Genomic DNA, 14,044 nt, shown 5'->3' with positions numbered 1-14,044 from the left:
CCCAGACTTGAACTCAAATGGGACATCTTACTGCCCTACTTACTGAGCCTCAAAGGCCTCGTGTTTGAAAAATCTGTCACTGCTCCTCATAAGTTTTACCCTTTTTACGTCGGGAGAACAATTTTCGCAAGTGCACTCACCTCAGGACCTTCTCTAGTTTTTAGACATTGTGGCGAAACACATCATGGTAAAAGCAAACAAATAGTGTAGACTTTGAGAGCCTGATCACTAAGTAAGCATGCACAAACACACATTTCCTAAACTGTCTACTCTTGATCATTCACATTCTTTTTGGACAAAGTCTTCTTGTTTGAAATGATGTAGCTCATTTTAAAATCTACGTCAGATTTAAAATTCTGCATACATTATGACAACCATCTAGTATTGTAGTGAATGTGGGAATATACAGTCCTATACGTTTTTAATCCTTGCTATATATAGGTATAGAGTCCACAGACTTGACTGCAGCCCTATTTATCCTCATTTTGTTAAGTCTGCCTTCTCCATAGCATCAACCCTGAAGACAGAAGATGAGCTCATGATTACCCCTATGATTCATGGTGCTCGATGATGCGTAGTGTACGGAGTTGTGTATGCTTTGCACTGTGCTGCTTGTATGTGTGTGCGCGTCTTTTTGTGTGCATGGAGGAGAAAGTATTGACAGATGGCCTGCTCCCTGCCAACCGTGGAGCTGCTCAATGTAGAGAGAGCGAGTTGGAGAGACTTGGCTCTGTCCCCATCCTCGCTGCCTCAGCTTGGCAGAGAGGCGTATTCACTTCATGGATGCACTTCTCCTGCTAATTGATGTGTCCCCTCCACCTTACTACTCGTACGGTGCTCCCTGTGCGTTGTTATTGTTGATCCACTCACCACGGCGGCCCTCAATCAGACAATGACAGGTGGCGAAGCTGTTGTCCATGTCACTACCCATACCACTCCGCTCCTCTCCCTCACTCCCTCTCCTCTCTCCACTGTCTGCTCTGGTGCACTCCCTGAGATAGATGAACTGCCAAGGCTCTCCCCGTGAATTTCCTGCTTCAGGGTTTGATCCGGTTGCTGCAGCCCGGCGCTCGGGATGATGTGAATTTTTGTGAAACTCTCCGGAGGGCAGGAATTCACCTTCCCGGTCGGGGATGTAGGGCAAGGGCGTTTGCGCTGGCAGGACACACCTAAACACATGCTGAGCGCTGCAGAGCACAACACAGTTATATGCCTATAGAGCTGGCAATTGACTTCAGTGTTTTTTGTTTTGTTTTTAAAAGTTCTTTTAATGGTTTTTAAATGTCTTAATGGTCTTGGTCCTTCTTATCTCTCAGAACTGCTTTTACCTTATGAACCTTCACGGCCCCTTCGCTCCTCCAGCAGAGGTCTCCTTGTTATTCCTAAAGTCAACAAAAAGACTTATGGCGAGGCGTCTTTCCAATATTACGGCCCTCGCCTCTGGAACGACCTGCCGGAGGAGCTCAGGGCTGCAGAGAACGTTCATGTTTTTAAGAGCAGGCTCAAGACCCACCTTTTTAGCTTAGCTTTTAGCTGATTTCTACTTACTTATTTATTTAGTTATTGATTGACTGCGGAATTCTTCCGCAGTCAATTATTGGTTTTCATGTTCTTTATTATTATTCCTCTTCCATCTTTTTCCCGATTTTCTAGAGCTTTCAGCACCTTCATGCTTTGTGCAATTTATGCAAGTTATGCATCAAAACGTTCCGCATGTTGAGGAGAAGGGTGCTATTACTTTTGGGACTTCTGCAATTTACGTTTTTTCCGCAATCAGCCAAAATGTCGGAGATTTTTCCCATTGACTTATAATGGGGCTGCCGCAAATCCATGCTTTTCTGCACTTTTTTCTGCATTTTATGCAATTTTTGCACTTTGTGCATGTTCAGCTTCTACAACTTGTGGGTTTTGAGAAAAAAATGGCCGTCTGCAGGTTTCCAGTTTTTTTATACGAGAGTTTGAAATTTTTGCATTGGTGTGTATGGGGGAATCCAGCCAATCGGGAGACTCCGGGCCTTTCAGCCATTTGTGCAGCTTCTGCCAATCAAGCACTGAGGCCATTTCAACAGTTTGACCAGTTTATGGAATATAAAAGTTTATGCAATATTAACAATTTATGCAAAGTAACCACTTTATGGGATTTAACCAGTTAATGCATTTTAAAGCGTTTATGCAACTTAAGAGTTTATGCCATTTAGGATTTATGAATTTTAAAGAGCTTATGCAATTTACATAATTTATGCAAATTAACCCATTCATGCATTTTACCACTTTATGCAGTTTATACAGTTTATGCAACATGACATTTTATGCATTTTACCAGTTTATGCAAATTTGATTATGCAATTTGAAGAGTTTATGCAATTTCTGCATTCGCATTTCCGCAGTCAATCGCAATGGCGCAGCCAGTTTTTATTATTATTTTTATTATTATTTATGTTTATAATTATCTTATTATACTAGTTTTTAGTTAGTTTTATATATATGTTTTTATTATTCTAATGTTGTTATTTGTATATTGCAGTTTTGCATTTTTAGAATTTCCAGTGTTTCCTCTGAGGGAGCCCTCTGCCCCGGGAGCGGTGGTCGGCTGTGGCTGTGCGGGCACTGTCCTCTGGGTGCCCGGATGGAGGTGTGGTGTTTCTGCTGCACCTCCGCTGGGTGTCCAGTGGTGGTGCCCTGTGGCTGTGGCTGATGTGCCGCTCCCGGTGCAGACGGCTCCTCTGATGGCATTTCCTTACCTGGTTCATCTGTACCCAGACTCAGCACTACGTCCATTACCTCATCGTGTGTGTGTGTGTGTGTGTGTGTGTGTGTGTGTGTGTGTGTGTGTGTGTGTGGCTATGGGTAGGGGGGTGGGGTGAGCAGTGTTGTCTGTTTGGAAGAGTGGGTGGTTGGGTGGGCGGGAACTGCTTTTAATCTGTAAAGCACTTTGTGTTACAACCTTGTATGAAAAGCGCTTTATAAATAAAGTTTTGATTGATTGATTGATTATTCTATTCGAATCACAAAATCAATTCTTCCATTGTAAGTGATCCAATATGAATCGATCTTGAGTTGGAGAAGATAAGATCATTTGCTTTTGTGCCTGTTTAAACACAGCACTCAGTCACATAAAATAAGATAATTACGTGTGAGATCAAATCAGATGAAATGAAGCCGTCCGAGCAGAACATTATGAGTCCCTGTTTGATACACAGCCCTGTATTTTGTTTACCCTCTGACCTGAAGGCTGCCAGATTAATCCCAGCTCGAGCCAATGCAGATTATTTCTGTGTACTTAAGCAAGACATTTGACCCATTCTTACCCCTGTCCATTGGTGTTTATGTGTGGATGGATGAATGGCTTCTTAAAGTGCCTTGTGTGCCCAACAGAATATAGAAAAGTATTTATTTCAACTAGAAAAATAGTATGAAAATGAAAACTCAAGTAGTACAGTATCAACAGATTCGTGTGATGTGAAAACAAATAAAAATGTGACTTTGATGAAGACCATGAGATGCTAAATTAAAAACTAAACAACTATAAAAATTCTACTTCATGGACCAAAGCTAATCTGTGGATCAGACCACAGAGGCCAGCTTTCACTTGTCACACGGATCAGCAGACACTGGATTACCAACAATCCCTTCTCAGACTGCTTTTATTAAATACAGACCACTACACCACTCAATAGGTACTAGTTTAGACATTCACTAAGCCTCTCACCAGCAACTCAAATCTATAGAGTTTGGAGTCAAATGTTTTAAATTAAATGTTACCATTACACAGAAATTTGCCATTTTGTGGGGAACAAACAAAGTCCAATGTCTGGACAATAACTGTATTTGTTTATTACTATGGAACGTAGCTCTTTTCCTCTAATACTTATGTTTTATCTGACAAAGCAACCATAAGCCACAAACGTATGTCACTGTAAGTTTGCTTTACAACAGTTAACACCATTTGTCAACACCGATTCACACCACAACACAGAGAAGCATTGGTTCTCTTTACCTCAGTGAATGATTCGATGAACACAGCAATTTGTTCGCTCTCACTTTTCCAAAAAAGATTAAAAAATAGAGAAGAATCAAGCTTCCAAGAGAAAGATAGGGAACATCCCGCACCCACTGCTCCTTCATAACCTTTACACAATTTAAAGACAGCACTTTTTGCTGAATTGATCGCTCTCTCTGCCCTCGTCCCCAGAGCCCACAGGTATAGAACGTGTGACTGGCATTGGGCTGGCGAGGAAGGTTTCAGGTTGCTCTGTTTCGACAAAGCTGTTTGCATTGATTGCCGCGTCTAACTTTAGAAGTGTTTTTGTCACTGTTCCCCCCCCCCCCCCCCCCCCCCCCTATAGTTTAAATAAATGCTTTCAGGTAGGACATTATTTATACAAGTCCTATCCTATATATATATCAGTCCTTTTACTCCATTTTAGGTCACCACAGTAAATCATTTGCTCTCACCTTTACCCCTCTGTCACAACAACAGCTAACTTAATGGCTTTTTTCATTAGATCCATAAATCTTTTTTGTAGTCGCTCACCTGGCAGCTCTAGCCAACGCTCCTCAATGGCCTTTCTATAACATTCAAAGTCTCCCACCTTTTTATCTTGTCCATCCTGGCCATTCAGAAAACCATCCCTTGTTTAATGTGTTACCTGTGTGCCTTTCTCATTTCATTTTATTCTTAATTAGAAATGTGCTTAGGTTAAACACAATTTGATGCTAGAATTTCAGGTGGACGGCAAATGCCAAATAACTTTAAGGGCAGATTCACTGTTTTATTGAAAGAAATAACCTTATAATTGGTAGTTGTATAGCCTTAATTTGGACTGCTGCGATGTCACATGGATGTACCTATTTCTGCCACACTTTGAAATGCTGTATGCTGAAGGTGACCCATGTGTAATTCATATTAGATAAGCTTCGAACTACATTAGGCTGATTTTTCACAGCATGCTGTTGATAAGTGAATCACCATCCTCTATTAACCTCCCCTGTCTCTGTCGCTAATAGCATCTGTAGTTTACACACCATTAACCAATGCAGGAACTCATTTGTTGGCCATGTATGATTGGGGCAGGTCATGAGAGGATCAGCCAAATGTTACTGATACTGCAGGGGTTTCATTTTTGCCAAACAAAATGATCACTCGCTCCAAAAATCCAGTTTTGTAGCTTACTTAAAGTGGTTAGGATGTGTTGTTGTGGTCGTTTCCTCATTTTTTTCAATAACATTTTTTTCAAAGAAGTGGACGGTAAATGTTTAAAGTATAAACTGAAGTCGATTCAACATGTGAAGTTTTCCAGTGCATCCATCCGAGAACTCTGGAGGGTCTTTGTCACCCCTGCATTGATTTGTTTGAATTTGCAGAGTGCAGGGGTGGACAGTAGTTGGTCGGGGCAGCTCTTGAGGCTCGCGCTGCTGCATGAAACCACTCGGGCTAATTGAGCCTCTGTGACAGGCCCTGAGGGACGGAGATGCAACTGTTAAAAGGGTCAGGACATTCAAAGTGAAGCGTGATGTTTGTGAGGCAACTTAACCGGAGCCGCGCCTGCTTGCTCTCATGGGGCAACAACAATAAAAAAGAATAAGCTTCAAAAGAACGGGACTGTGTGCTGGCTGAGATGTCCCTGTGGCTAGAGCTACAATAGACGGAGATGTGTCGAACCAATTTCACTCGCTGATGTGATTGTACAAAGAAATAACATTAAAACCCACGTGAATTAGTTATTCATGAACATCTTTGGCCGTGGGAGGTCAGTGAGTGCTGGTCACGTGCAAGAACAACAAAACCATTTTAGAATTCATACGCAAATCAGTGAACATCGAATGAGCTAATTTGCTGTGACAACTAGGGAGATCAGGAGTACCATCAGGAGTATACTGTAGCTACACAGTTTTTAAGTTAGAAAACATTTAACCTCTGATTCAGGAGGCTCAGTTCTAGCAAATGCACCTTTGTATCTGACTCATTTTTTTTCCAAGGGGATAACACACATTAGCCTGATAACTGCTCAAGGACCCTGCCACTGCCAGTAGTTCTGTGACATACTCAAAGGTATTGATTTATTCATGCTCATATGCATTTCCCTCTTCCATTTGCAGGACCTGTCCACCCTACAGTGCGATGTGTGCATCCTGGTGTTCTCGGTCACTGACAGGCGGAGTTTCCACCGGATCGCCCAGCTCCGTCTCCTACTGCGGGAGTCCCTGCCGCAAACACCCATCATCCTGGTGGGCAATAAGAGCGACCTGGTGCGCTCACGGGAAATTAGCTCTGAGGGTAGGTACAGGGAGGGGATATTCATGGTAATGTATTCACAATGCAGGGTGTGTCTTCATAATATAGGCGGCACGGTGGTTGAGCGGGTCTTTCTGTGTGGAGTTTGCTTGTTTCTCTGGGTGGGTTTCCTCCGGATACACAGGTTTCCCCCATTGACCAAAATCATCCAGCCAGGTGTTACTAACCGTCAGCCTGGCTCTACATCTGGAGATGGGCCCCCGGGGCGCTGCACTGCGTTCGCCCACTGCTCCTTATGGGTTTCCCCAGAGTCAAATGTAGATGACAAATTCCTTATGGGGACAATAAAGTAGTATTTAAATAAAGTAGTATTTGAACCAGAAGCGACAAAGGCAAATGAGTGGAGTGCGATGAGTAGAAGGGTGTGTCAATACAATGATTAAAGTCAAATGATGATGTGAATCCTGTGATGAGCAGCTATTTTGTCATTATCATTATTCCGCTAGAGTGGGTCCCCTCTGTATGTTTTATACACGGGGTTATCAGCCCGTGCAATCAGAATCATTTATTTGCAGTCACTCTTGGGATGCAGAAGTCCCCTCAAAAACAACGAACGGCACACGGGAGAGCAAAGAGCTCAGGTTCAGGTTTCTTTATTAGTACCCGTAGATAAATTAGATTGCAGTGGCAGGTAGGCATCTCATATAAACACATGTACATTCAACAACTACTGTAAACATGCCACGTACGAGCTGCCCTTAATGACGGCGCCACATGTCATTATGAAGAACAACTGCTGCTGGGATAAAACTGTCCTGTACCTCTCTGCTCTATATTTTGAAACCATCAGCCTTTGTCTCGATGGCAGATACTGGAAGAGGCCATTTAATGGGTGCATAGGATCCTGCATGATGCTGGCGCTTAGTCTCTGCAGCTGGCCGGTGTAGAGCGACTCCAAGCTCACCTGTGGCTGCCCATTCAGCTTGCCAGTCCACGCCGCCGTCTGATTAAGGCTGTTCTTACTTTTTGCCAATGCGCTTCCAAAACATGACAGAAGCCAAAAGGATAAAATCGATTCAATAAAAGCACGATAAAATCAGCTGTTAATGAACAGTAGGCGAGTTTTGTAATTAATAATCCTGCTTGAATATTAATGCAGATAATAACGCCACTGATTGCTCTTCACCGATTGCTCTGCTTCCTGTTTGCTTGTGCATGTTCCGCTGTGGAAATGTAGTTGACGCCGATTCTTACCAGACTCAATCCCCGGTACAGCATTGAGTCTGAATTTTTTCCAGGCAAGGCGATTTGAGCAAGTGAGCAAAGTCTGCAAAATTACAGTTCACAACATACAGTTTGTTTCTTTGTTTTGGCACAAGCAGCACACTGTGAGGCCTCATCGATCTAAATGCCAAATAAAGCACGGCTGTAGCAATGCTTGTAATGCATTTTTTAAACCTTCAACTTTATTGGTTCATTAACATAGTCCGCATGTAATTATTGGAATAAATCAACTGCTAATGTGGAGCAAAAAGCATGCTTCCAGCTGTAGCATGCGATTACTCATGTATCCAGTCTCTTAGCCTTTCACTGTGGGTGTGGGCTGTGCAATAAATCTTGCTCCTAGCCCACACTGTCTCCATTAGAAGGGCCCCAGGAGCAATGTATGTTTGATCAGTGAAATCAATTTCTGTGTGTTTGCATTACCCAGGGATAAATGCTCAGCTGGGCTACTCCTTATGGGCAAAGTGCTGCATCATTACTCACTTCAGTAAAAAGCTGGTAATGTTCGCTGCCAAATATACATACTCCCCCCCCAAAGGCTGCTCAGTAAGTTGGATTATTTAACTGATTTAGATAATTATTTTGACAGTGAACAACAACTCGTAGACAGTTAATATCTGTAAGAATCAGTAGACACGGTTGGCACTGATCTGAGTTATCTCTCCTCTAGCCCTGCCATGGGACTGTCTGTGAACGGCATAAAAGCACCCAATTTTAAATTTGCTTTGCGTTGACCTCATTTCAACTTGATTATTTAATACTCTTTTGGATTACTTCCTGCTTCTTTTTGATAGCGTTCAGGCGGCGTGCCTCTTTTTGTGAATGCGTGGCGTTGATCCACTTCATGTGGGATTTCTCTGCTTTTTCTAAACAGCGCATTCCTTGTTTTAATGCTGATGTTATTCCAACTTCAAAGTCAGTTTGTGGGTATTTTTAAGCTTTATATAAATAAAAAGTATAATTATTTTACAAAATAAACAACAAGTTGGCTGAGGAACTGTCCTCAGTGAAAAGAAAAGAGTGCAAGTGCTCTAGTTAATAGTACCCGTAGACTTTATTGTTCCCTTAAGAAAAGTTTCTTTCTTCATTGACCAATTCTTCGCCGTTTTTTTCTTAATTTATCTTTCTTTCCTTTCTTTCCTTTTTTTTCTTCTTCATATCTCTCCACCTCATATGTTCCTTTCTGTATTGATCCAAACAAACAGTTATGAATTCAAGCCCCTTCAAAATGCCAGCCCCTGAGGAAAAGGCAGGATTAAAGTGGAGACTTGACATTCTGGTCAAAATTTAGCGCTCTATCCTTTGTACCAACACTGCAATAGTTTCACATAGAGCTAGCTGGCATAATTTTATGCGAGTTAAAAAGAAAACCTGTCCCTCTTCAGCAGTAATTTATTCATAGCCAAAAATTCCCCCCAGTCAGGTCGTGATAATTTTTAACTGAACTTTATCAGGGGGGAGTTTATGGATTTCGTGATTGCTCCAGAGAATGAAAGGCGATAGAATATAAAGGGCGGCATCAGTTTTTGGCAGCTCATATCCACTATGCCTCTCCTCATCCATGTTATAGCCAAACCTGTTTACTGGCCTATTCCATCGCACTCACGACACCCATTACTAGTCGAGGCACATCTTTTGATAGAGCAGCCGAACCTTAGCTCTAATACCCTATCTCATCCACTCAACGTGCTCTGGTGCATTGTGTGTCTTGGATTATCTTGCTCTCACAGGTCTAACAGGCTCCTCTTACAACCATAATATATGTTTCCAGGCACCATAGGGGTACAATGGTAGGCATATCCACAGGGTACGTCTTCATATAGGCAGAAATGCACCCTGACGTATCGCTCCATCTTCCACTGTCAGGACCTGGCGTGGCAGAGGAGAGTGAGGGGAGATAAGAGAGCGGAGTGACAAAGACAGACCAAATGAATGGTGTGTGTGTGACAGTGTGTGTAGTTGTTCTTGAATTACTGAATTTACACATCTTAACTGGAGAAAAAATGCAGGTTTCCGACCACTGACTGTCAGAAAGCATCATCTAATTGTTAAATCTGAATCAGTTGAGCAGTACGTTCTCATGTCTGAAGAATTGTTTTATCACAGAAAAATCTTAATGCGTGAGTCCCAATTATTGTCAGATGGAAAGTTTCATGAGTAGCATTCTGATACTGTATCTTCTATCACAGAAATGTATAACTAGCACCAAATGCAACTTGGAAAATGCTCTCTCTCCTGGCCTCAATATCGGAAGACACAAGTAATAAAAGAGAATGAACATCTGCCCCACTTTCCCAACTGAATCTACTCAAATGTGGGACAGATATTTCTTGAAATTAGGGTAGGTTCTTGGCTCCTTTATGCAGAGATGACACTGACAAATGTTTTCCATTCCCAAAATAGAGCATCTTCCTTGTTGTGGAAAAGTGAAAAAACATAGTCAGGTCTTCTCGAGTTTTACAATGTTTCCTTATGCGCACTAAACAGAAGCAGCGGGTGTGAAATGCGATCTCACGGGTGCCTAAACTATTGTCGTCTCCTTTGGCTTGTTGTATGGTCTAATGACCCGAGAGGACTGCAAGCGGAGGCGGGTAGCAAGCCACTGAAGATACCTCTACTCAGCACTTTCTCCCCCTGGATAAACTTGGAAGCATCGGTGCGGTCAGCAGTATGGAAATGCTGTCTTCCCGAGCCTCTGACAAGGATGTTCTTATGTTCTCCGTAGACAGATAGGAAGTATTCTATCTGATATGTGAGCCTGACAGAGGAAGCTGACGGGCCTGCCTCAATCGTTAACACCATCCTTAAAGAACTACAACTGTGAAGTCAGTTTCCCAGCATGCACAGTGACAGTGTTATTCTGCTATCTCTATCCTCCACCCAAATCTACAGGCTAATATACACAAAACCCCAAAATAGCAGTGCTGACTCTGAAAGCATTTGTCTTTGGCTCAGTGTAGCTGTAGTGTGGCCCTGCTGCTACTCTGCTGCAATTAAATATACACACTGTGACCTCAGTCTGCTTAGTCAGCTCTTTATATGTCTGTGCCCGTACCTCCATGTAATCTCATTTATTTCATAGCTTCATAAGACTTTTTACTCACAGTGGGGTAATATTATATTTTTATGATTTCTTGTTATGTCACCCTTTAGGCTCTGAGGAGGAGCATCACCTATTCAACGGGTTGAGAACAAAGTTTTAGTCATAAAGTCACCTATGTGATAAATGTATGTCTTTGGATAATGGATCCTGGGAGAAAACCCACAGTTTTAGTGATAATGTGTGCACGCAGAAAGATTATGAAGCCAGAACAGTTGCCTTCTTGGGGGTGGCCTCTCTGTGGCACATATGCTCTAAATGCCCTGGGGCTGCACAATATATGGCAAAATGAACTGCCCCAATGTCCATATCACAAGAAGTCACAATGTAATGCAAAACCACCATATGACTAACATGTAGACATTATTTTGTTAACACAGTGTGAAATAACAATGTATAGTAACAGAGAATTGTGCAGAAGTCAGTTTTAGTTATGATTTTCCTCATTTAGTTCGGTTCAAGCCATGTTAATATATATATATATATTTTTTTTAATTTAAATATGATGTATGTTTTAACTTCACATCCTCCAGCCTCATCTAACTGGAGTCTCAACCATTTTACTGTTTGCTCATGTCATTTTTCATTTCACTTTTCCCAAACACTTTAAAGTAGTCTATTCACTCAGCTCAGAGGCATTAGGGTAAGCTCTGTTGATCTGCTTTAGGGCTGATCTTATTCTTCTCTTCCTCCAACCAAGTCCAGTATAATATTGTATTAACAAAAAGGCAGTGCTGCTGTTCGGCGACCGGATCACGGCTCAGATCAAATCGACCCCGTAATACCAGGGACACAGGTGGAGCTGCTTACGCACATCGGTTTTGAAATTACATGTTATGTCTGAATTTTGGACGGAACTAATTTACCTGGATGGGAGAGAGGGAATACCAGGTTGCAGGGTCCATTGCCACAGATGTGTGTCTGTACTCAAAGGACAGCTGTGGCAATGTACAATGGACGGGGCCTTTCTGTGTGGAGTTTGCATGTCCCCCCCGTGTCTGAGTAGGTTTCCTCTGGGTGCTCTAGTTTCCCCCCCACTAAAAACATGTACGTTAGGGTGTATGTGAGAGTGAGTGGTTGGTGGTGGTCGAAGGGACCGATGGTGCAGATTGTCAGACTACCCCAGAGCAGCTGAGGCTACTAAGGTATAACTTACCACCACTGAGTATGGAGTGAATGTTAACTGTCCCATGTAAAGCATGTCTGTGAAAGGCGCTATACAAATAAGGTCCATCCATCCTTTCTTCCTTAGTACTTGGGTTTACATGAGAAAAGGACTGTACAAAACAAGATTCTCTTAGACTTAAAGGCACTATACGGAGTTTAAATATGTTAGAATTAAGTATTTTCCACCCCTTACATGTTTCAGCAATGTCCTAATGTGTAAAATGAGCTCAGACCTACAGTATTCACCACAACTACTACAATCTATAATCCTTGACTGTCACTCAAAAAGGTGTGAATTCGGGTCCGAATTGCCGTCATGCACGAGCATGAGACTGCAGGCTGCAGTTGCGCGTAAGACCTGAGGTGGCAGTAGTGAGTATAAAAAGACCAACTCGCATCTAGTCCCTTTAAAGCAACTCTGAATTATTGGGCAATTTGGGCATATTTGTCATCGATTTTGTAAAACTTTAAGATACTGAATAAATCATTAAAATTACAAGTGATGCTTTTGCTCTGTAATCCAGTGATAATCGCTGTGAGTGCCACCTCAAGAGCCTTTTTTACATTACAGTTGAATGAGCATTGATATAAAGCTTTCATTTGTGTGTATTCATGTATATAAAAAAAATAAAAATAATCATGTATAGTTGTTGAAATGTGAAAACATGTAACTAACATGACTGAAATAAATAAATAAAATAAAATAAAATAAAATAACAATTCAATAATATTTGTTTTAGCCTTTAATCTGAAAACATAGAACTGTCTTTCTCAGAACTGCATTTCCTCCTCATTAAACCAAAAGCCACCTGCACAGCTATAAATAACACTCCAACTTTTTAATACATTTTCTTCATTTGGCTTGAAACCAGATACTTCTATGCCTGAAGATTTCCATTTAAATCTACCGTGTTCCTGTCAAACTATAAGACACACAGCTGATGGTACTAATTGCCTGTGTAGGAGCCATCAAATCTGAGCAGAGCATTTTGCAACAGACGATCCAATTAGTATGGAGTCAGTTAAGGCAGAACATGAAAATAGCCATTTCTATTAGTTTCGTCAGCTGCTTCTTGTATTGATAAAGTGCTGTGATCATCATAATACTTCTGATCTGCTAAACAATCTTAAATGAAGGTGTAATAAAGGACCGTGGATCAAATGTCACATCCAATAGTTTTTTGTGACAGATAATTTATCCTATGTTTTTTTGTTGAGACTATTTTAAACTATTGTTGATTTTGTGATTTTGCATAGTACGTTCTACACCTTTAACAGGCTTTGGATCTGAGCTGCACTCCCAGTTTTAACACTATAACATGGCCCAATAAATATATCCTTCATGTTGCAACAAATCAATTTACTTCCCACAACTTCCTCTTAAGCCTTCTTGTATAGCGGATTTTCTGTAAGCGCTTAAATCGTATTATTTTGCTCTTACAATCCTTTCCCCCCAGAAATACACTGAATTCAGGTCACTTTTAAAAAACCTCTCTGGCTCTGACCTAAATCTGCTGCAATTCCATAGTAAAACAATTTGAAGATTTTGTGGTACACTTTTGAACGCCGCAAAATTGGCATTTGCAAAATTGCAGTTTAGCTCTATAGCAGCTGAGGCAATTGCAACGCAAAAGCACAGGGATGAAAAGTCAATTTGACGTGACAATGGGGCTTTATCTGTCCACTCTCCTTATCATCTGTGTGTGTGTGATCAGGGACAAGCAGCACAGAGACTGAGCATTGGAAACAACACGTTTGGTCACCTGTCTGTGTCTACAGCAATCAGATAGAGGCCATTACCACAGAGAGCTACTGCAGCTGCCAAGAGATTTTAGGTGCAGAAAGCAAGAGATGGACGTGTTAACCCCATCGTGCCCTGACGAACTATCATTCTTGTAAAATAGTGGTGTTAGTGTAACACGCACAGTTACAGTGTATACATATGCATGTTATATGATTCTGAATATAAATGCCTGAATGTAATTAAAGTACTCAGTAACTTGTTTACCTTAGTAAATCCTTTTCTGTAGTCCCTCTGGGGGTAATACAAGTGTTAATGGGATGATTGGGGGGTCTTTAATCTCCCCTTGGTGTCTCTGGTCAGAAAACCACAATTGCAACTTTCCTGCCTCCGGGTTGCAATACACACTAATAAAATCACGAAGAAGAAGTTAACAGGCTAACGGATAAAGCTAACTGCGGGCTAGCACCGCTTAAACAGTATTTACAGCCAAGTTTGAGTCAAAAAAAATATCTCC

The 14,044-nt window shown here is 41.6% G+C and overlaps 1 protein-coding gene across 1 annotated transcript in view; it reads left to right on the top strand.

Annotated features, from left to right (window-relative positions):
• The window catches only part of rem2 (RAS (RAD and GEM)-like GTP binding 2), a 29,632-nt gene that overhangs the window by 13,843 nt on the left and 1,745 nt on the right, over positions 1 to 14,044 (top strand). The window contains exon 4 of the mRNA XM_079568938.1: positions 6,100 to 6,277. Within this exon, the coding sequence (XP_079425064.1) occupies positions 6,100 to 6,277 (178 nt within the window). The remainder of the gene's footprint in view (positions 1 to 6,099; positions 6,278 to 14,044) is intronic.

Source organism: Gobius niger (assembly GCF_951799975.1).
Source record: "Gobius niger genome assembly, chromosome: 13".
Taxonomy (NCBI): Eukaryota; Metazoa; Chordata; class Actinopteri; order Gobiiformes; family Gobiidae; genus Gobius; species Gobius niger.
The sequence above is the reverse complement of the archived record's forward strand: the minus strand, read 5'-3'. Positions and strand labels throughout refer to the sequence as shown.